Here is a 23539-nt window from a genome sequence, read left to right on the forward strand (position 1 = left end):
TAACCATCCCCACATCACGCCTCAGCACCATGGGTGCCCTAGCCTTCAGCTGCTCGGCACCCAGACTATGGAACTCCCTCCCCCCACACATAAGACAGTCAAACTCCATCACAACATTCAAATCCAAACTCAAAACCCACCTGTTCAAACTGGCATATTCACTTTGACAATGTGCACTACACTTGTTTTAGGTTGATGTCTGGTTTTAAATATGTTTGATGTTTTATTGTATGCTTTTATTCCCTGCAAGGTGAACTTGGGTGACCTGAAAGGCGCCATCAAATAAAATGTATTATTATTATTATCTTTGTTGAGAATGATTTGCAGCAGCGTGTTGGTCACTGGGATAATGAAATAAGTCTGTCCACTACTAGTGCATTTACAGGGTGGAGGTAGTACCATAAACTCTCCCTCTCTCTCGGTTTTCCTCAGGAGTCAGAAATGAGGCAGGGATGCAACCTCAGTCCCGTCCTTTTGAATTTGTATATAAATAAATTCACAAACCAATTAGATCAGTCCACATCACCTGGCCTCCCCCTGTATGACACAGAGGTCAAAGGTTTCCTGTATGCTGATGATGTTGTTGTCTCCATCTAAAGAGGGTCATAGCAGCACCTAAACCTGCAAGGTCAAGAATGTAAATTCCGTGACTATTCTCTGTCTAACATGTTCTGATGATTGATTTGACTTCTATGGACCTTTTATGAAAAAATTTAGCCCCCATGTCCCTCACCAATATCCTGGGAATTTTTGCCAAAGGGCCAAATGCAAGATGGCCGCCTGCGCCATCTGAAAAAATTAACTTTTGAACGAAAGCACATAGAATCATGTATGAAGACACTTTTTCATATAAATTGACCAAGAGGATAATCCAAGATGGCCTCCACCAAGTTCAAACTCTCCATTAAAGACACCTTCTGAAGTATATTATACTTTAAAAACTATATTTGATCATGTATTCTGTTAGATCATGATATTAACTATAAAATTATATATTATACACCAAGGTGGTTATTTTTTTTTAATCATTATATATTTTCTCAACACTTCTAGTTCGGCAAAACTCTTTTCTCCATGCAAAACAATTGAACAGGCTATTCTCATGCACATGCACAAACTTGAACGGACCATGCAGCTGCATCAAGGTGAAGAACTGCTGTCGATGTCAAACAGAGGTGAGAACTCTGCTTGTGCTGCTGTCAGCTATGTGGTTTTTGTGACTTCCTGTATTGCTACTTTGCAAGTGCACACATTTTCTCACAGCAATTACAGAGAGCTTAATAGTGTATAATGATGTTCTTTAACAAATACAAAATAAAACTTCTTCTTCTTTACTAAGATACAGGTATAACAAATTAAAGATAACAACACATTTAAAATGTTTAGAACACCAGAAAGGAAATTAAATTAAATTATCTTCTAATTTTAGAAAAATGTGTTTATAGTTTATACAAATAGTCAAATATCAACAGAGGAAATTGCAGAAAAAATGTAATTAAATGATGTACTTTATGTTAATCGTGTCATACAACTTGTATAAACTATAAACAAATGTTTTCTAAAATGTTGTGCATTTGTACACAGGTCAGGTACACACGACTTTAGCTGTGTGTATGTGTGTGAGAGAGCGAGAGAGTGCGTGTGCAGGTGTAGTTTGATGTATTTATTTTAAACGAACACACACAATATAAATGCTGTGTGTGTGTGTGTGTGTGTGTGTGTGTGTGTGTGTGTGTCAGTAAAGTTAGCAACTAATGATTATGATCAAGCAAAAAAAAAATCTGGCAAATATGACTTGACGTTTAATTAGCCTTGATAAACAAACGTAACTGTAACAAATGTGATCAAAACCACGCTAAACCACCAAGTTTAGCTAACGTCCAGTCGCTAAATTAGTAACGTAAGTTTTGTTTGTGTGTGTGTGTAGTTATATAAATAATTATGAAACAAACAATTTTTTGGGCCTCACTAGGTAGGAATGTTAAAAAAATAGCAACATATAATGATTTATGATACTTACTTTTACCTCAGGATAATAAGAGAAAATAGAGAAAATCTCCAGTATGCATTGGACCAGTCCACCTCACCTACTATATGCCACAATGCAAAGCGCCGGAACGTCACTGCGACAGTTGAAATCACATACAGCAGCAGCATTCCACACCATTAACAACATGTTCAAGATCAGTTGGATTAGACAATTTCTTAGAAACCCAACTTCAATTTTGAATTTTATTCAGAATTTTGTTCGCAAAACCTGGAGGTCTTAAATTTGTTTTACTTTGCAGTTATAATGTTGAAAAAATCCCTTTAAAATTATCAGCTTTTCACAAACAGATGCTTCTTTCATGGGTTGTAATTTATAAACATAACTTCTCCCCTTATAGGTATTACATCTGGAATAATAGAGACATACTGTATAAGCACAAGTCACTATTCATTGAAAACTGGTTCACCCATGGTATTTATCTTGTAAGCCAGCTCCTCGACTCAAATGGTGCTTTAATGTCTTACACAGAATTCGTAGACAAATTCAAAATTCCTATTCCAACAAAGGAATACACTGTTGTGTTTAGTGCTATCCCCTCTGGTGTTGTAATGCTTTCAGTGGTATCAGAACTGTCTTTATTACCTTTGGAGCCTGCTGTTCTGATGTTGGTCGGATCTGTTTTTTTCTTAAAAAAATTTAATATCAACCATAATATATGTGCCTTGTTTCAAAAAGAAAGAATATCTGTTCCCAATGTTGTTTTCTACTGGAATGATATTATTCCAAACCTGAAGTGGGAAAAAATCTGGTGCCTTCCTTCTAAATATCTGATCACAAATAAAACTAAAGTAATATCTTTTAAAATAATTAATCGCATTTATCCCTCCAAACTATTCTCACAAAGATTCAAGAAGGATATTGATGTAAGCAGTTCTTTTTGTCAACTCTTTCAGGAAGATTTAAAACACTTATTCTGTTCCCAATCCTGTATCTTTTGGAAAGAAATCTCCTCTTTTATATGTCAACATGTTGAATCAGATTTTTCACTCTCATATGAAAATGTATTGTGTAATGTATATATTTTTTTTAATTATCCACCCTCTAAAACAAATCAATATTATATCATCAACTTGATCCTACTATTTGCAAAATCACTGTGAATGACAGAGGGTTGTCTCAGACTGCCACCTGGTGACCAGTCATTGTTGGTGTAGCGTCAGCTGAGAAGTGCAACGGTAGAAAAAGGGGGGGGCAATTAAGCTGTGTAATCTCCACCTGTGTGCCTCTTTACCACCTGTACTGCTCAACTGTTGTCTCCTCTGGTTTGGCGTGGCGTCTGTGCTGCTCAGTTTCTCCTTTGTGTGGCATCCTTTCACTGTTTATACCGAGTAAGTTCTCAAGTTCAAGTTCTTAATTATACACGGTCTCCGTCATGACAATTGTGTCGCTGCTGTTTTATAAAGTCAAGCTCATGTGCCATTGTTATTGGGTTTGTTAGGAAGCAGACGGTCCCCCAGAAGGCAATACCATTGACGTTCCCCTAATAATTAGCTCCCTTGGTGGTGGAACGAGGTATGTAGTCCTCAATTTATGTATTATTATTATAAATCCTTGGGATGTTCCTGGGATTTATTTTGTCTCTGAGTGATGCTTGCTAATTAATTATTTGTTTGAATTTTAACAACAATTATTGCTTTGTCTAATGAATGTATTAAATTGTGGTTAATTGCACAATTCACACATGGATTTTATAGTACCTGAAATCTAAATGTGAAATTTGTGCTCAGTAAAGTTTTTGTTTGTGACCAATATTAATTGTAAAAGTGTAAATGAAATATTTGCTTGTATAATTACACTAACCCTTTTTTTTCTTTTTCCGTACTTCCTACCTATAGTTTTCACGGTGCTCAGCAAGTAATACAATTTAAGCACCAGTACGAAACTCTCCGCCTCATTCATTGGTACCAAGGGCCAGCTACAGTGAAAACTCGACCATCACGTCTGAGCCATCCATTGTCATCTGATGTCAGCAGCCGACGCAGCCTACACCTTTGCACACAGGCAAGACCAGTAAAAGGACGGTACCTAATCTCTAAAGGTACAGCCAAATATGCAAATGAGAGACATTGGGCTGAAATAATAAAGAAACAGCTAATGGAGCAACGCACTGCATGTCGCTTTTGAGTTAAATGTCAAGAAATAAGACTAAAATTGTTTAAGGTTTCAACGTTTAAGAGTTTCAAATGCCTCGTAAAGGCTATGTCTTTTTTCAGAAAATCCTCATTCCTAGCAACAAGGTCGGCCGTTGAAGGAACTGCAGTCAACTCTCTTGTAAACGCTCGCTTGGACACTCGCACGCTTGAATGAGCATCCAGGGTTTTTGCCAAAGACACACGAAACTGAGCATGCTCAATCTCGGACATCATCGGCTCTCTTTGCTTTTTTCTGACGAGACGTGTTCATTGACCGGTATCATGTTGTCGAAAATCAACACTGTTTGTCATAATACCTAAGTTTAATATCATGTTATGTGGCAAAGTTATTTGTCAAACTAGACTGACGACACTGACATACACACTTGGATAGTATTTTGGTTGTCATAACGTTAGCGGGCATCCTAAGGTAACAAGTTCTAACATAACTACACTGCATGGATCTGGCATTGTGCTTCATAACCAAACGGCAAATTACTCAATTCAGCTCCTGGGAGTCTGCGTGAATTAGCTGATGTTATCTACTTGATGGTGTTTTGCTACGTTGCCAAACTGGCAAATCATCTGCAATAGCAGACAAGCTAACAGTAGCTTGTTGCCAGCAGCTTACAGCTGGCTGGCTAACCTTAACCTAGGCAGGTAATGCAATGATATTGGCTAATCAATTGGTAGTTATACACAATTGCTTTGTTCTGCTACATAATTTACAAAATCAACACCATTGGTCATGTTAGCTGGCGAAGTTATGTGTCAAGCTAGATAACTGACATACACACTCAGATAGTATTTTGGTAGTCATATTGTTAGCAAGCATGCTATAGTTAGCCAACTAGCTCTAACATAAATACACTGGATGACTCCAGCATTGTGCTTCGTAACCAAATGGCAAATTACACCAGTGAACCAGCAAATCATCACAAGCATTAGTGAACATTCGCCAGACAGGGCAGGGCAGCTGGAGAGAGCTGGGATGAAGCACTTGTGCTGTGAGAGAAAAAACGCTGAGAGAGCGCTGCACGCGGGTTTTGTTTCTATGACAACAATAAGTTGTATCGAAGGTCTCCATGATTCGCATGCCCTGCCGATGTTGACACTCGTTTTCCCCCTAACCCTAACCCAGATATGTCATATCCTCTTGTTTCGCGAAAAAAAAGGCCCGAGGGCTTTACATAAAAATCAGCCCACAGGCTGTTATAGGCAATGGAGGAAGTTGGGGAAGGTCTCAATTTATCAGTTCCTCTACAATCCCTTTACACATTGGCAATAAAATATAAAATATATATAAAATATATTTGATTGATGAATACATGTAAAATCTTACAAATAGCCAGTTTGAATGATATATTTACAATGTCCTTTGAAATGAAAAGGTTGAATGAGTAAAGTGCAATATAACTGTTTATGCTCGTAGTTTGTTTATTTTGGTCACAGTTTATGCTAAATGTTATTGTCAAGAATTAGTGAATGTGTTCATGCATCACTTGGTGAACTAAAGAACCACAGCCCAGAAGCTTGAGAAATATTTAAAGTAAAACAAGTAACCAAAATGTTACTCAAATCACAAAGGATGGACAAAATTAAGGGCCAATCATCCAGGTCCAGGTCCTTTGAAAGAACTTTAAAAGACAAGGGTCAGGAGCTGCGTGAAAAGAAGGCTAAACAACATGAGAAAGCCTTCAGTCAGGCATATGACTGGAAACAGTCGGCAAGGGACAAAATTGAAGGCATTCTGTGCCCTGGACGACCTCGACAAAATTCAAGAAACATAAAAAACAAATATGACACAGTGCTTGAACCCTATGAGCTCATTAGACGCAACTGCAATTCCTCCCCAGTAGTAATTCAGAAAATGGAGGCCTGTGTCTCCCTCACAGCTGAGATCTGGACCTTGTGGGTAAAAGAAAAGGAACTATTGAAGAGGCGTTTAATGATGAACTGGAGAAAGAGAGGGTGAGGTTGACACTAAATAAAAATAATTATGGCTCCATTTATGGATACACCAACAGGGAGAGTAATCTCAGAGACATCTTCAGTCCACTCCTCTTCCTCCCACTCCCACGGAATCTAGCAAACGAGCCGACACTAAAGCAGAACTTGCAGTAAAACTGGAACAATGGTGGTGGTGGAGTTTATTGTGACCTGCCTAACATCTATACACAGGAAAGCATGCCCGTCCATAGAGGAAACATCCCACGGTCAAAAGATATTCAAGGGTGGCCTCATCTGAGAACTGTGCACCTACCTGAGATAAATTTGGATGTTGAGCTGTTAATAGGAACTAACGTGCCTAAAGCTATGGAGCCATAAGGGGTGATTTGCAGTGTTAATGATGCAATACGAACAATGCTAGGTTGGACAGTGAATGGGCCTTTAAAAGGGGACAACAGCTATGGAAAGGATTGTTCACAGCCAAACCTGATGGTCATAAGAACATCCATTTTAAACCTGGATGAGCTGTGGCATCAGCAGTTTAAGTCAGACTTTCCTGAGTGCAGTCAAGATGAAGAACATGGTTTGTCGAGAGAAGACCAAACTTGTCACTGACTCTGTAAAGCTTGTGGACAGCCATTATCAGATTGGCTTGCCTTTGAGAAAGACTGAGGTTAAAATGCAGAATGACAGAAGAATTGCATGACAGCGTGCTTCAAGCCTTAAAAGGAGGTTTCAGAAAGATGTTAAATTTCATGTTGAGTATGATTCTTTCATGAAGGATGTTGTCGCTAAGGGTTATGCAGAGAGAGTGCCGGTTGAAGATCTTGAACGCAGAGATGGCAAGTGGCAAGATGGCAAGTGTGGTACATTCCACACCATGGAGTTTACCATCCTAGAAAAGGGAAAATCTGGGTTGTGTTTGACTGTGCAGCAACCTTTCATGGAACATCCCTGAATGCTCAGCTCCTGCAGGGGCCTGATCTTACTAGCTCACTTATTGGAGTGATGACCAGGTTCAGAAAAGAACCAGTAGTGATTATTGCAGACATCGAATCTATGTTTCATCAAGTGAAAGTACCAGTACAAGACACAGATTTGCTGAGGTTTCTCTGGTGGCCTGACGGTGACCTCAGTCAAGACATGGTGGATCATAGAATGTTGGTACATCTCTTTGGAGCAACTTCATAACCAAGCTGTGCAAATTTTGCTTTAAAAAAATGTGCGGAAGACAACAGGAAACAGTTCGGCCAAGAAACAATTGAAAGAGTCTTGCACAGTTTCTATGTCGATGACTGCCTTGTTGCCTTGTTTCGGTGGCAACAGAGGATCAAGCGGTATCTGCCTATCAAGACCTTGTGGCCATTTCAGCTAAAGGCAGCTTCCTGCTTACAAAGTGGATGAGCAACAGACGCAGTGTGCTGGCCAAGATACCTGAGGAGCAAAGAGCAAAGGATGTGAAGGATTTGGACCTTGACCAAGACTTGCTTCCTGTGGAGAGAGTACTGGGTGTGCAGTGGTGTATTCAGTCTGACACTTTCAAAATTAAAATTGTTGTCCAAGAATGACCCCTCACCCTTGGAGGTATTCTCTCTCCAGTCAGTTTGATCTATGATCCTTTGGGAATCTTGAGCCCTGTGGTGCTATCTGCCAAGAAGATTCTACAAGATCTGTGCAGAAAAGAGCTTGGTTGGGATGACACCATACCACATTCAGTTGCTCAGGAGTGGACAAGCTGACTTGCGGAACTTGCTCAGCTGGAAAACTTCAAGTTTGACCGATGTCTTAAACCTTTGGACTTTGGAGATGTTGCTACAGCACAGCTGCATCACTTTGCAGATGCCAGTGAAGAAGGCTATAGTATAGTGACTTACTTACTGTTGCACAATGCCCAGTCTCAGGTGCACACTGGATTTGTCATGGGGAAATCAAGAGTAGCTCCCTTGAAATCAGTTTCCATCCCTCGTATGGAGCTTACAGCTGCTACTATAGCAAGCCGTATGGACACCTTGTGGAGAAAAGAGTTGCACATGCAGCTTCATGACTCCATTTTTTGGAATGACAGCACCTCTGTATTGTCCTATATCAAGAATGAAACCTCCAGATTCAAAGTCTTTGTGGCAAACAGGGTCGCAGAAATTCTCAAAGTCTCACAAGTGTGCCAATGGAAGTATACGAACATTTCAAGCAATCCAGCAGATGGGCCTCTCGAGGGTTGAAGGTGGAAGCGTTTCTGAAGGACGTGGATTGGGTGTCAGGGCCTCCGTTCCTTCTTCAGCCTGAGAATAAGTGGCCTATCAACCCTGACGATTCTAGAGAGCTCCTGCAAGATGATCCTGAAATCAAGCAGAATTTTACAGTACATGTGGTTCAGACCACAGAAGAGATAGATGTGATCAATCATCTGATCACTCGCTTTTCTTCTTGGATCCACCTGAGGAAGGCAGTGAGATGGATACTAAGACTGAAAACCCTGCTTTTGTCTCTAAGTCAGAAAAGAAAGCAATTGAGCATGTCTCTTGCTCGTCCTGATCTGAAAAGGGCTCAACAAAGACTTGCTGTGGAGAAAGAGATGCAAAGGGTCAACATTCAGAAGGGAAGAGGCTACCTTTCAGTGGAGGAGTTAGGAGAAGCTGAAATGGAGATTAAAAGATTTTGCCAGAGAAAACGATTCCTTGAAGAAATAATTTGTCTGCAAAGAGGAGAAAGTGTGAAAAGAAACAGTCATATCTACATCCAACATTTGAAGATGATGTTTTGAGAGTTGGCAGCCGGCTTAGTAAGGCAGCTATGCCAGAGGAGTCTAAACATCCAGTTATATTGGCAAAAGACTTCCATATCTCAGACCTTATTCTAAGACATATACATCAAGTTGTGGGACATAGTGGTCGTAACCACATGCTTGCTAGACTGCGCCAGAAATACTGGATTCCTGGTGTTGGCTCGGCTATAAGGAGAACTTTGTCCGAGTGTGTGGTCTGCCGTAGGTTGTATGCAGCTCCAGGAAACCAACAGATGGCAGACTTGCCTTTTGCCAGGGTCTCTTGGAAATGCACTCCGATAATGGGATACATTATGTTGGAGCTGAGCGTGAGCTGAGACACACCACCGAGAAGTGGAATCATGCTCAGATCAATGAAACCCTCCTTCAAAAGGGGATCAAGTGGACCTTTAACCCCCCAGCTGGTTCACATCATGGAGAAACATGGGAAAAATTGATAAGGTCTGTGCAAAAAGTTCTGAATTCTACTTTGAATGACCACACCATGTTTGCCACCTAGAGAGTTTCAGAAGGACGATGTTTATGCTCTTTGTAGATGGAGGCAGGTTAAGTATATGTCTGACCTGTTTTAGAAATGGTGGGTCGAGGAGTACTTACCTCAGCTACAGGAGCGTAAGAAGTGGTCAGGGGTAAGGCGCAACTTTGTTTTAGGAAACATAGTGCTTGTGGTCGATGACTCAGCTCCTCGAAACTCTTGGATGATGGGAAAAATCATGCAAACGTTTCCAGATGGAAAAGGCCTGGTCTGTCGAGTGCGTATCAAGACCAAGACCAGCTGTCTTGACAGGCCTATAACTAAAGTCTGCCTCCTACAAGAGGCGGAGAGTTAAAGAATGCATGTTACTTGTTTTGACGTTTCTGACGATTTTTGAAATTCTATGTAATTTGCCTTTGGATGTGGCTCCTAAGAACAAGAGAGAGCAGCTGAGGTGGTCATCAAGCTCGCCCAGCAGCAAGATTTTTTCCAAGAGATGAAAACGCTTGAAAGAGGAGGCAGTCTTCTTAGTTCCAGTCCTCTTTTCTGCCTTGACCCTACTGTGGATAAGGGACTCCTTCAGATTGGTGGGAGGTTAAAGCAATTATCCCTCAGCCAAGAACTAAAACACCCTGTCATTCTTTTGAGAAACTCTCACATTACCAAGCTCATTCTGTCACATTACCATGACAGAATTTGTCATCAAGGCGGAATTCAAACTCAAATGAAGCTCAGAGCCAACAGGTTTTGGCTCATCGGTGGGAGAAAATCTGTCACCAAGCTGATATACAACTGTGTGAGGTTTAGGAAACTCCAGCACCCAGCAGAGGAGCAACGAATGGCTGAGCTCCCAAGGGAATGAGTCAACGGATGTGTTTTGCCTGTTCATCATCAAGAGAGCACGCAAGGAATACAAGAGGTATGGATTGATCCTAACTTGCCTCTCTGCCCGAGCTGTTCACACCGAAATGCTTGAAGATCTGTCAACAGACACATTTATCAATGCTTTATGGTGCTTCGTTAGCCTCAGAGGAACCGTACGTCATCTCCATTGTGATCATGAGAAATGAGCTCAGAGAGGCACTCAAGCAGTGTGACACCAACTGAAGATTACCTGGCTGATAAACAATGTAAGTTCATCTTTAATGCCCCTGCAGCAAGTCATGCCGGTGGCGTCTGGGAATGCCAAATCTGGACTGTGTGAAACGTGTTGAATTGCCACTCTCTCTCTGTGCGGGTAGACTTGATGACGCTTCACTTCGAACTTTCAATGAAGCTATGGCCATTGTTAACAGCCATCCGCTAAATACAGATGGAATAAATGATCCCAAATCAATAGAGCCTTTGACGCCCAACCATCTCATTCTGATGAAGTCAAAAGTTGCTCTTCTACCTCCTGGAAAATTTGTAAAGGAAGATATGTATGCAACAAAATGGTGGCGACGAGTGCAATATTTGATTGAACAGTTCTGGAGTTGTTGGAAGAGGGAATACCTCTTGAAGATTTCTACACGGCTGAAGTGGCATGTGGCCTCAGCGCAACCTTAAAGTAAATGACATTGTCATCATCAAGGACGACACTCTTCCCAGAAACCAGTGGCAGTTGGGACGAGTGGTTGAAACCATTCAAGGAAGTGATGACCTAGTTCGTAAGGTCAAGGTACAAGTTGGAGATCGGAAACCACCAGGGAAATCAGATGGCCCTCTCAAACCTTCTGTCCTTGAAAGGCCCATCCAGAAGTTGGTGCTCCTTCTCGAGAATGAGTGACTTGCTGTTTGCAATTATTATGCCAACCTGTTAACATTTGTGAATGAATACAATGGTTTCAAAGGCATTATGAACCTAAACCTTTCTTATTGTACAGTTTATGTCATTTATTATATAAAAATCATGTATGATTCATGTGGTGAGCAATTAAGCTGTGTAATCTCCACCTATGTGCCCCTTCACCGCCTGTACTGCTCAGCTGTTGTCTCCTCTGGTTTGGCGTGGCATCTGTGCTGCTCAGTTTCTCCTTTGTTTGGCATCCTTTCACGGTTTATACCGAGTAAGTTCTCATCCTTAATGCTGTTTTTAATTATACACGGTCTCCGTCATGACGATTGTGTCGCTGCTGTTTTATAATGTCCAGCTCATGTGCCATTGTTATTGGGTTTGTTAGGAAGCAGACGGTCCCCCAGAAGGCACCTTTGACGTTCCCCTAATAATTAGCTCCCTTGGTGGTGGAACGAGGTATGTAGTCCTCAATTTATGTATTATTATTATAAATCCTTGGGATGTTTTTTGGATTTATTTTGTCTCTGAGTGAAGCTGCCTACACAAGTTTATCATTAATTATTTGTTTGAATTTTAACAACAATTATTGCTTTGTCTAATGAATGTATTAAATTGTGGTTAATTGCACTTATGGATTTTATAGTACCTGAAATCTGAATGTGAATTTTTTGTTTTGTTTGTGGCCAATATTAATTGTGAAAGTGTAAATTAAATATTTGCATGTACAGTATATTTACACTAACCTTTTTTTTTCTTTTTTCTGTACTTCCTACAAGTTTTCACGGTGCTCGGCAAGTAATAAAATTGAATAAATACATTTTTTAATAAAATTTTGATGTTTTAATCCTTTTCTGCCCTTTTTCAAAACTTTTCCCTTCATGTCTTATTTTTACAGAACCCATTATGAGTGACTGGTTCACATTACACGGTAATGTAAGCCCTGTTGTTTTGAAACAACACGGCTCAGATGGCCTTTTGCAATTTTTATTACTAATCCAACACTTTTATTCAGTTGTTAGAAAAGACTCAAAAGACGTCTGCTGCAGGAGGCTCATCTCCTTTGCCATCTTCTGTTGGTGGGCGCCCTGTCCAGCTCGCAAGGAATAGGAGAACAGGAACAGGAATAGAGAAGAATAAGAGGATCTTGTAAGCTTTCATTTTCTAGACAACAAGAAAACAAAAGGAGAAAAGGACTGAAAATATTTTTCCTTGTACCTTGTTAAAAGCAGCTTACAACAATAATAATCTTAAAAAGTTTGGCACACGGCTGGACCTTGGATGGTTAATTTCTTGAATTTCTTTTATTTGTTAAGTTGTTTCTCCAGTGTTATACATCTAAAAGCGTACAAACTACGTGCACTGATGTCAGTTGCAATGTCACTGTGATGGAAAGCTGTGCAAGTTTAATTAACCAATCATTCAGGAGAACGAGACACTGTTAGGGTGGCTCCACATTACATTTAGTGTACTGAAAATATCAGTTGTATATCTAATTAAGTAATATCACATGAGAGGGAGTGGTTTACTGGATATCATCACAGCTGTGATTCAGTCGCCAGGCCGCAGGCTGGATAAAGATGATCTTGTGATCACAATTCATGTTGTGATGCATAAATCATCAGTTAATCTAATTTCTATTGTCTTTAACTATAAGCCTTGTTACCCTCCATTTGTCTTGCAAAAAGAAGAGGAGGTAGGAGGAGGAGAAAGGAGGTGTAGGTGCAGTATGAAATGCAAACCTTTATGCTAAATGGAATATTACCTATATTACCGCCAGATCTGATGTTAACAGGCGGAGCAGGGAGTGTATGGCACCAGCTGCTTGTGGTTTTCTGTCTTCTGTGATGTGATTTAATGTTTTATCCGCCTGTTCTGTTTCTCTGCGTGATATTTTTTTTTTTTTTTTACTAAATTAAATACTTCAATAAATTTAGCTCAGCTGTTCAGGTTTTATTGTTCCTTTATTGACCAAATTAACATCCAGTCAACAACGGCTGAAAATGTGCTTTTTGGGGAGCACGGGTACATTTACACTGATGTTAATCATTTTGCAATTCCCTACAAATGATTCAATAAATGCAGATGCAGATGCTTTTCAGATGCAGATATGACCATTATTTATTAGTTTGGGGCTACTTTAAGTTGGCTTCATTCAGACCACCATATTTATTTTCTTTGCATATACCATACACTTATTAATTTGTTTGAAAAACCTGGATTTTTTTAGTGTTGGATTCCGTAACATTGACGTGCCACAAGATGGTGCTGTTCTCCATCTTATTCCATGATGAGGAAACCATGTGAAAATGCCATACCCAAATGATTCAAAACCATACTTAGTTTTGAGCCTTGGCGTTCGCCATAGTAGCTCTGCTCTATGAGCACGGCATCTCGGGGCGGGGCTATGGGGTACACATGATCTCGACAGACACACTAAGTTCAAAACAATACCGGACTGTCCCACCTCATGCTTGGAAATGCACAACTTTGCTTCATTCGATACATACTTGTAGGTAGCATGGCGGAGAGAGAGATCGGTGAGAGAAATTATTTTGGAAATTCCCCCTGTCTGACACTGATGTGTTTTCCTGGAGGACTTTAGAGGCTTGAGTCTACTCTTCAGCTGTGGTAACTACTCTTGTTTCAGTTTGTTAGTTAACGCTGATAATTAAGGATGTATCTTTCAGCTGTTTATTTCAGGTTTAAGTTGGCTATCTGTGTTGAAACTATTTAGTAACACGAGGGTAACTGTGGGAATCTAGGAGATCATTGTTTTTTTCACGTAGCCTAGTTGAAACTTTTTTGATGAACATTTTTAGACGTTGTTTTAGTCTTCAACAGGAAGGTTATTAGAGAGAGAAAGGGTTGACAGAGGAAACGGGATGACTTGTTGATTACTTACTGTTGCGTATTGCTGAAATCAACATGTGTGATTACAATGCTGAGAGGAAGGGCGACTCTTTCCTTCCTCTCAAGGGAGGTGACCATGACAAACTGCGTAAACAGCACAAGGCTTACTGGAAGGACTAAATTATGAATTGCTCCTAAACATTTTTCTGTGATTCTTTTTTTGTTGACAATACAATGTACAATTAGTTTTGTTTTTTATTTATTGTTCTTATTTTTATTCTTCTTCTTATTATTATTATTTATTTCTGTGTTATTTTCATCCACATGACCTCCCACGAAGGTTCATTCTTTGGCTTTTTGAATTTTCTTTGGGACTTTTCTTTAGCCTACTAGGGTGACTAATTGTAAATTACTATACTATTGTATAAAATAAGATTATTAATTTAGTATTTCAGTTTCATGACCTACTGTCATGTTTTCTGTTCTGGTTGGAATATTTGTAGCTCTTTGGTACCTTGATGGTTTCCTTTAACTTGGAATTTGTGAATTGATCATTTGTTATGGATAATTTTTTCTAACATTATGTTTGCTTATGTTTTGTTTACTAAGTCACGAGGCTGATGTTGGTGATTTATTATTATTATTTATTTTTTTAAATAAAGTTACTTATTGTGATCACACATGTTGATTGGCTGCAAGTTGGCCAGCCCCTGTTCACAAACCGAAACTTGCAAGCAAATAAAATTTATTTTCTGCAAGATGGACAAGGTGGACCGATTTTTTTCCTCTCCTACGCACCTGTCCTAAAACAAGTTTTTCTCTACATGGGCCTTAAATCAAAAAAGCACAATTCATTTATAAATCTATGTCATAATGACTTTTAAAATTGCTTTTAATTTGTGATATTTGTTGTTGAATTCAGTAAATCTGCGACTGCTGACCTGTTTCATTTAAAAGACTTGTCAGTGTGCCACAGAACGTCCAAACTACAATAAAAAAGGATGTCCTACTATAAATACTTAAAAGTGCTATATGTAACCTCATTCCTAGCGACCCGGTCGGCCGTTGAGGGAACTGCATTCAACCTTCTTGTACGCGCTCGCGCGGACACTCGCACGCGTGAACGAGCATCCGGCCGAAGACACACGAAACTGAGCATGCTCAGTCTCGGAACTCATCGGCCCTGTTTACTTTTCAGTGAAAAGTTTTCACTGACGAGAACTGAGTGTTCATTGACCGGTATCATGTTGACCGGCATCATGTTGTTCAAAATCAACACTGTTTGTCATCATACCTAAGTCAAGATCATGTTAGGTGGCAAAGTTATTTGTCAAGCTAGACTGACAACACTGACATACGCACTCGGATAGTATTTTGGAAGTCATAACGTTAGCGAGCATGCTAAGGTTAGCTAACTAGCTCTAACATAAATACACTGGATGACTCCGGCATTGTGCTTCGTAACCAAAGGGGAAATTACGCCAGCGAACCAGCAAATCATCACAAGCATTAGCGAACATTCGCCACGCAGGGCAGGGCAGGGCAGCGGGAGAGAGCTGGGATGAAGCACCCGGTGAAAGAACGCTGCACGCAGGTTTTGTTTCTATGACAACAGTAAGTTGTGGGTCTGTTTTGATCCCCAAAAGCAATCGAAGGTCTCCATGATTCGCATGCCCTGCCGTTATTATTATTTTGTTTTTTATTCTTGTGTGTACTTTGTGTTGGTGTAGTTGTGGGTGCTGTCGTTTGTTGGCATCCATCTCCATTCCACAGCTTGCGTTGTCTCGTGTTGCACACTGTTCACTGTAGTGGCGTACATTGAGCTCTCGGCAGAGGTACTTGCGAATGCGCAGATATGTCATATCCTCTTGCTTCGCGGGAAAACTGGCCCGAGTGCTTTACATAAAAATGAGCCTACAGGCTGTTAGAGGCAATGGAGGAAGTTGGGGAAGGTCTCGATTTATAAGTTCCTCTACGATCCCTTCACACATGGGCGATAAAAAATGGTATTTGATTGATGAATGCATGTTAAATCTTACATATAGCCCCTTTAATAATGAAACAAAAACGTCTTAAATTGTCTAATCTACTGAACATTTTCCAACAATTACTTTTACTGCAACATGAAAATGTCTGTCCACTCTAGCACAGCACTTGTTTATCTCTTTCACATGGAGACACTCTTTTGTTCACGCATTTTTGGCTTGATTATTTCCAGTCTCTCTCTCTGCTCTGTCAATGCCCTGCTGCCCTGCACCAGTACTGCACTAATACTTTCAGCCCCATTGCCACCCCAGCATCTGCCTGTGGGCTCCAGCTGGGGGGTTTAAGATATTATCTCATCACTCCTCAAACCTCTGGATGTAAAATAAATCTGCGAGTGATGAGGTCGGAGTCTAGACGGCAAACACAAGCTATGTTCTGCTGCTGCAGTAAACCAATCAAACTAAAGTGTAAGTTGTCTGACTGAACTCCTTTTAACGAAACAAATGTTGTTTTCTAGGTGACAGAGAGACAGGATGACGGATTTTCCGATGAACATCTCGTAAGAAAGTTTTCTATTTTGTTCACAGGGGCTTTTAAGTGACCAATGATGATGAATTCTAACAACGGGCCTGTAAATGTATGCTTTCAGTATTAGCTCCTTCAAGCTAGAGTTTTTGTAAACTCAATCACTTCTTCTACCTTGCAGGACAGATGAAGTACGTCCTTTCCTGCTAAGAAGCAAAAAAAGAGGTTAGCTACACACATCTCATTGTCACACATTGAAAACCATTACTACACTAAGTATCTGCCACAGTTTGTAAAACTCCTCCTTTTGTCTGCCCTGTGTTCCAGATGAAGATTACCGGAGACAGATGAGAGATCTTGTGTCTGCATTTAGAGGCAAAACTTTGCCCTTAAACAATCCAGCTGATGCCAGATGGATGGTTTGCGACCTCCATGACACGATTTACAGTGAGAGAGAAGATGTGGTGAAAGGGTGGGACACATTCTACCTTCCTGATGAAGTGAGGATGCAGGTTATAGGTGTAGTCAAGGGGACCTCTTGCCCGTGTGACCAGCTCGTTCTGATGACCTGTGAGGACAGAAAGCTGTACGTCTTTGATGGAGAGGAGCTGCATGTGGTGGCTGGCAGCCTGGAGCTGCTGTGTGCGGAGGGAATGGAATATCCAGCACCCCTGAGCTATTACAAAGGGGAGGCCTTCAAAGATATGGTGAGAAGTTACAGTTAAGATGCTGGGAAGAAGCAAGGCTCTTCTTTTTGATCAGCCAGTGGCACTGACAATTTTACACTTTCTCTCCTGTGTAGAATGATGAGGATTGGGACAAGTTGCAGCAGGGGGCCGTGGGGAAGAGTTTGGACACAGCACATGATAAACTGGTGACAAGACATAAGCCCAGATTCCTAAGAAATCTCTTCAGAGGTGGGTATCTTTATCTATGCTGCAGGGTAAAGGTTAAGGTCATACTTTTTAAAGAAACTGTAAATGAATTTTCCTACACTTTGAGGTAACTAGGTAACATGACACGATATGTCCTTATGTAGAGAGGAAGGTACCAGCCTCTCTTTCACTGCAGTAGATCAATTCCTAGTGATGACTGGTGACACTCCAAAGTTGCCCATTAGTGCTGAACTGACTCTACTTTAAGAACACTCATGTCACACACAGATAAATTGAACCTCATCACAGTCTGTGCCCAGATTTGTGTGTCCTGATGACATACATTCTGACTTACCTTGACTTAAATAAGTTCCTTGTTTTAAAATCCGGTATGCAGTATCTTTCCACATCTTCAGCCTGGTGAAGAATGACCTCATTCTCTTGTTGGGTTAATCATAATTCTCCAGGTCTGTTAACGAGAACCAGAGAGAGCACATTAGTCCATTCATAAAGATGATATATTTCAGCACTCTTACATTTATCAATAGGGGGAGATAGAGAGAAGAGGGGAAGAAAGAGAGAGGACGACTTGCAGCAAAGTTGGAGGACTGAACGTTTAAACTCTAAAATTCTGGCTCTGGCTGTACAAGATGAGCTACCCAACCAGGCTCCAGCCCTCTTGGACGATTGGCCAGGAGAGAAAAGACCTCTTCAGGAAAGCCCCCAGGAGGCAGATGGGGTTGCCATCCCAGAGCCAGTATATTGAATATTTTTTACAAGTAAAGCAAAAACATCTCCTCACTATAGCCCTCAATTATCTATGTCTTCTCTTATACAGCCTGAAACTCTTTTTGTTGCCCTTTACACTACACTGGTGCACTTCTATTCAAATGTTGCACTATGCAATAATTTTTCTTTACCTTTTTATATATTTCATATGTATTATGTATTTGTATTATTATTCATTTGGTGACTGTCAATGGGTAAATGCTGACGTGGTGAACAACAACTCTGAGTGGTCAGAAAAGAAAGGTGCTGTTTAAGTGCAGTCCATTTACCATTCATCAAAACTCTGAGTGAGGAAATACTTTTTGTTTCTTTATACATATTTTTCTCACACTTACCAGCAATTTGTTAACCCATTTTTTTTACATTTTGGGTTTTGTTTTGTTTAGTAGTCATTCTTTTCAAATGTGAAATTAGTAAATAAGATAAGATAATCCTTTGTTGATCCCCAGGTGGGAAATTCAGGTGTTACAGCACTACCAAGACAAAATAGCAAGTCAGTGAATACAGTATAAAAAAAAGAAATAACAAAAAAATTTTTTTTTTAAAAAGCCCTGAGCGCCTCACGATCCTTGGCCATAAAGGCCCTCTTCTTGCTGTTGAGAGGGCCTTTAATCTCCTTATTGATCCATGGTGTTTTGTTGGGGAAGCAACAAACCTTTTTAGATGGGACAATGGTGTCCTCACAGAAACGGATGTAGTCTGTAGTCCAATGACAGAGACCTTCAATGTCATCTCCGTGGTCCTCCTGAAACAGCTCCCAGTCTGTGACATTAAAGCACTCCTGGAGGGCCTCCTCTATGTCCTTAGACCAAACCTTGATAGTCCTTGTGCTGGCCGCCTGCTGTTTCACCAGTAGCCTGTAGGAAGTTTCAAGGTGTGTCAGGTTGTGATCCGATTCTCCAAGAGTGGGGAGAGAAGAAGAGCTGTATGCCTCCTTCACGTCGCCATACAGCATGTCCAGGATATTGTTTCCTCTCGTAGCACAGTCCACATATTGTTTAAAGTTCGTCAGGACAGGAGAGAGGGAGACATGATCAATAAAAGACAATTTAAGCACTGGAAACACGTGTAAAATGTCTCTTGACTTCACCTCATGTTGCATCTTTGTCATGGACTCTTTGCAGGGTGACCGTAGCTCAAAAGGCTGTAAAATAAACCTGAACTTGCTCAAAGTATCCTGTGACTACACATTACCGGTGGCACTGTCCTATATTGATATTATACATTATACAATAGTTTGTTCTGACCAAGTAATCTGATGACAAGAGGAATTCAAAGAGTGGCAATATAGAGAACAACATCACAAGGACTTTCCACTCTGTGTATCACTCTTGTATATACTCTTACGTATATACTGTGTATATACTGTGTATAGACTCTTATTTCACTGGTTGCTTTATAAATTAATCAAACAGATAAATGTACATAATAAAAAGTTGCTGATCTGTGGAAACCTGTAGACAGTGCATGAGAATGTTTGGGTTGCTTGGCAACAAAAGTCCAGTTTCAGTTAAGTTGTGGAAATAGTTGAGTTAGTTGAGTAAAAAACAATCTGTTGTTCATCTTGTTTAACTGTTGTATAAAGGAATATCATACTCGAGGTCAAGATGTTGTACTGAATATCATCACAGCTGTGATTATCTGTGGCCTTGTGCCTACGACCGAATCACAGCCGCAATGATATTCAGTACAACATCACTCCTTCTCATGTGATATTGCTTAGTTATATACATTAAGTACCAGTTTTAACTGTCACATACTGCACATTTTATACATTTGCACTATTTATCAATGCATGTGAGACAAATATGTAAATTGTTGTATACTATTCAACTGTGATAAATACATTTTGAATGCACCATTTCTGCCTCTGCCTTAAATCATTTTCCTGTGTAAAACATTAAGCTGTAAAAATTGAGCTTTCTGTTGTGTTCAGCAAGTCTGACATGAAGCTCACCAAGTAGATTTGAGGACGTGTGTTGTAGACTAAATTAATTGACTATAATTCAAAGCTGTTTGTAATTGTAAAATTCACGAGAGTGTGTATAATCATTGTAGTAGTGTACACATGAGTTAGTTTATAATTTGCCATCTGTGTTAGCTTTTCAGAAACTTTCAGGCTGCACTCAGCGTAAACTGTTTCATTTGTACATTCATTTTAGCTGAATAAATCCAGAAAGACAAACTTCTGGGTCTCTTGATGTGAAAATCCTTCAGCCACACAACACAAATATTGGGAGCAACAAATGCACTTTAATACTGAGGGAACTGTGGAAAATAATTTGCCTGCCACATCTATAGTTGTTTTCTTCAGGAGTTAGTTCTAACATGACTATGTGGCTTTCCAAAAAGTGTAAACAGTCTCAGTGCTTAGTAACAATCATTGAACATGTACTTTATAGCAGAACAGGAAGTTTCTTCCCTTTTACTCCACACATCCTACATCCTGTCACGTACACAGCAGGAAAACAAGTTTAGATATCTGAGAGTCGTGTTTGTGCACTTCATGTGTTTCCCTGTCACTCTTGACCACTCCATATTTACAGAAGCTAACTTCTTTGTCAAGTAGTGGGTGCATGTAAGGAGTCGTAGTTTAGATCGGGGGCAGGGCTTAATTTCCCCATTTCTGCCTTAGTTGATCATTTGTCACAATGGTGAGTAGCTGCCTTTATGTTGTTTCTTTGCCAAATATTTATATCCTATTGTTTAATTTCTACATAGCTGCTTTTGTTTCTCTTGTCGTTGGAATATTTCATTTTTGTCTGATGTCTTTTTTCCCTCTCTACACATCACAAGGCTGTGCAGATAGAAAGACGGTGAGTCAACTGGTTTTCTGAAGCACAAGTTGATATTTCTGCACTTGACTTTTTAATTCCCTAAAAACAACGCATGTTTATTGTTTTAGGGCACAAGAGTTTTTGAAACAGGACTATTTCAGAAGGAATGCTTTCTTGATTATCAACAAAATGGTGGACATGAGTTCCGGTGGTCCGTCAGTGTTATTGGATGAGGTATGTCTAACAGGGACTTGTTGTTCCTAAATTGATTAATACTGGCAAATGTGTGAATTGTTTTGAAAGCATTATTTAAAATAAATAGGGAAATTAACATAAGATAGGATATAAGATAAGATAAGATATTCTGTCCTTGATACACACATTGATAACTTATTTGTTTGCAGTTAAAGTTTTTTTTCAGTTTTACTCAGAATGTTTCTCAGTTGCACTAACTTCAATTTAAAAACTTTGCCAAACAGAAAAGACTTCTGAAAAGGCCTGGAGACAGCACCGTGATGATATCAGAGGCTTTGTTGATTGCAATGTTGGCCCAGGATCACAAACATGTTGATACTAATTACCTTGTGCCGGACTGTTCTGCACCTTTCTAATTATCTGATGTTGGTCATAATACTGGTCACTGATTATTTTGTACTCGTCATGCCTTTCAGATTCACACCAAACAGAAAATGATTGTCATTGCAGGTTCTTCACAGCATCTTCTTCTTGGGAAAGATCCACCGCCCACCATATCCCCAAGATAAAATTGTGAGTGATGGTGAAATACTGGAAGGGTTACAAACCGTCTACCCTCAGCCCTTTGACTTCTATTTGACCCAAGTACCCAAGCGGAGTCCGTTGTCATGTGTGCTAGACATGGTAAGATTACACTTTATCACAGATAATATTATTATCTCTTGTCTAAAACAAGTTCCGGATTAATTAACATAATCTTGTTTCAACACACAATCCAGGTCATTTTTGCATCTTGATATTTGTGATTGCTTGCAGATTGTACACCTGACCAGACAAGAGACGGAGGAAGAGGAGGAAAGTAAAATAATAGACAGGCTGCAGGTGCTCATCTGTTCACTGAAGGAAAATGAAGCAACAGATCTGATCTCCTCCACCATCTGTGTCTCTCAGAACAAAAGGATCCCAGATTCAGTCAGGTACTATGGAGTCTCCATGTCCACGTCTGGCCGTGTTCCCGGGCGAATCATGGTTGCTGCATCCTGTCTGAGCACCTGGGACAGTTATGTAGCCGGTGCAGTGATGACTTACTATCCAAGAAAGGTTAAAGAATATTTTGATGGAACCACGCAACTCCAAGAGCTGGTCAGGTGCCAGGCGTTTAGCCTGAGTCATAATAGAGAAATGGATCCTTGTAAATCATGTGAGAATATGTTCGGTTTGAAAACAGAAAAAGAAACAGAAGAGAAAAAAAAGGAGTGGGCCTATGGTAACTGTGCTGAAGTTGAAAGTTTAAGCAAATTGCTTAAAAATGAGAAGGAAGTTAGAGAGCAAGCACGACCAACATCTGAGACGTACACAGAAGAGAAAAGGAAGGAGACTGAAGAGAGTCTTAAGAAAACACTTAAGACATTGTTGCGCATGATGGGGTTTACCTGCTGGGATGATGAATTCTACACCCCCAAGCAACCGGACAGATCTCTTCTAATGTGACGCTTTGGCAGTAAAATCTTCTCTGTTTTTAATTATTTTATTAATTAATTACTTTTTTGTGAAGATATTAGAGCTGTCAATATATCATATCAAAAGTGTAACAATAAAAGTGAAGAATGTTTTTATGGGTTTTATTTTTAAAGGCAAATGTGTGTCAACATCTTTTATCCAGCATGCAGAAGATGCTTGAAATTTTATTTTAGCCCATTATTCACAATAAAATGATGCTGATGTACACTCACGTTCATTTTTTGTTTCTATTCTTATCTCATCATCATCTCATCCACATCATAAGGAGTTGAATCCTTGCCAGTATGAGCCTACATGTATGAGGTGACAGCTCAAACTGAGCGTTCAGCCAGCAGCGGTCTTCCACAGAAGAAGGCTGAGGACATGAAACTGATTACCTTAGATCTCAAGTAACCCTTTTTAACTTTTTTAAGTTTGAGATGGAAGTGTAACAAGAATGTTAACCTTTTCAAAATTTAAATACAATCATCTCATCTATTTTAAAATGTTTTAGGACTGAGGTTTTCTATCTTGTTCAAAGTCTTGGACACGGTCATTAAAGTCGAGGTGAAATGAAAAATGTCATTTTAATCCTTTTAGATCACATCCCCGGTAATATTGTGCATCTATTTGACAATATAGGCACAAAAAAAAACAACAGAAAATCCATTTCTTCGTATTCTTATATCAAAATCTGATCATTTTTTAATTTCATTTAACTAAATTTCACGTGTGCTTACGTAAGTTAGCACCAAACTATTTCAACCAATCAATCTGCAACATTTAGCCGCAGAGCACCAAGAACGCTTGGTCAGTTAGCTAGCTACTGTCTGTCTACGCCCACTTCTCAACAATCAAATCAAATCCCTCTAATGA

At 39.9% G+C, this 23539-nt stretch overlaps 2 protein-coding genes across 2 annotated transcripts; both read left to right on the forward strand.

Annotated features, from left to right (window-relative positions):
- Positions 1 to 13626: 13626 nt before the first annotated feature.
- On the forward strand, positions 13627 to 20052 carry LOC138608906 (uncharacterized). The gene is made up of 6 exons (XM_069681490.1): positions 13627 to 13794; positions 16520 to 16561; positions 16709 to 16752; positions 16855 to 17234; positions 17330 to 17444; positions 17951 to 20052. The coding sequence occupies exons 2-6, from the start codon at positions 16536 to 16538 to the stop codon at positions 18166 to 18168; spliced, it is 783 nt and encodes a 260-aa protein (XP_069537591.1). The 5' UTR covers positions 13627 to 13794; positions 16520 to 16535; the 3' UTR covers positions 18169 to 20052.
- A 698-nt stretch (positions 20053 to 20750) lies between these two features.
- On the forward strand, positions 20751 to 22863 carry LOC138609340 (uncharacterized). Its single transcript, XM_069681985.1, has 5 exons — positions 20751 to 20845; positions 20988 to 21007; positions 21097 to 21202; positions 21674 to 21847; positions 21980 to 22863. The coding sequence occupies exons 1-5, from the start codon at positions 20843 to 20845 to the stop codon at positions 22652 to 22654; spliced, it is 978 nt and encodes a 325-aa protein (XP_069538086.1). The 5' UTR covers positions 20751 to 20842; the 3' UTR covers positions 22655 to 22863.
- The last annotated feature ends 676 nt before the right edge of the window (positions 22864 to 23539 follow it).

Source organism: Semicossyphus pulcher, unplaced genomic scaffold (genome assembly GCF_022749685.1).
Source record: "Semicossyphus pulcher isolate SPU_LCO1_2020_fin unplaced genomic scaffold, fSemPul1.0.p SCAF_5, whole genome shotgun sequence".
Classification (NCBI taxonomy): Eukaryota; Metazoa; Chordata; class Actinopteri; order Labriformes; family Labridae; genus Semicossyphus; species Semicossyphus pulcher.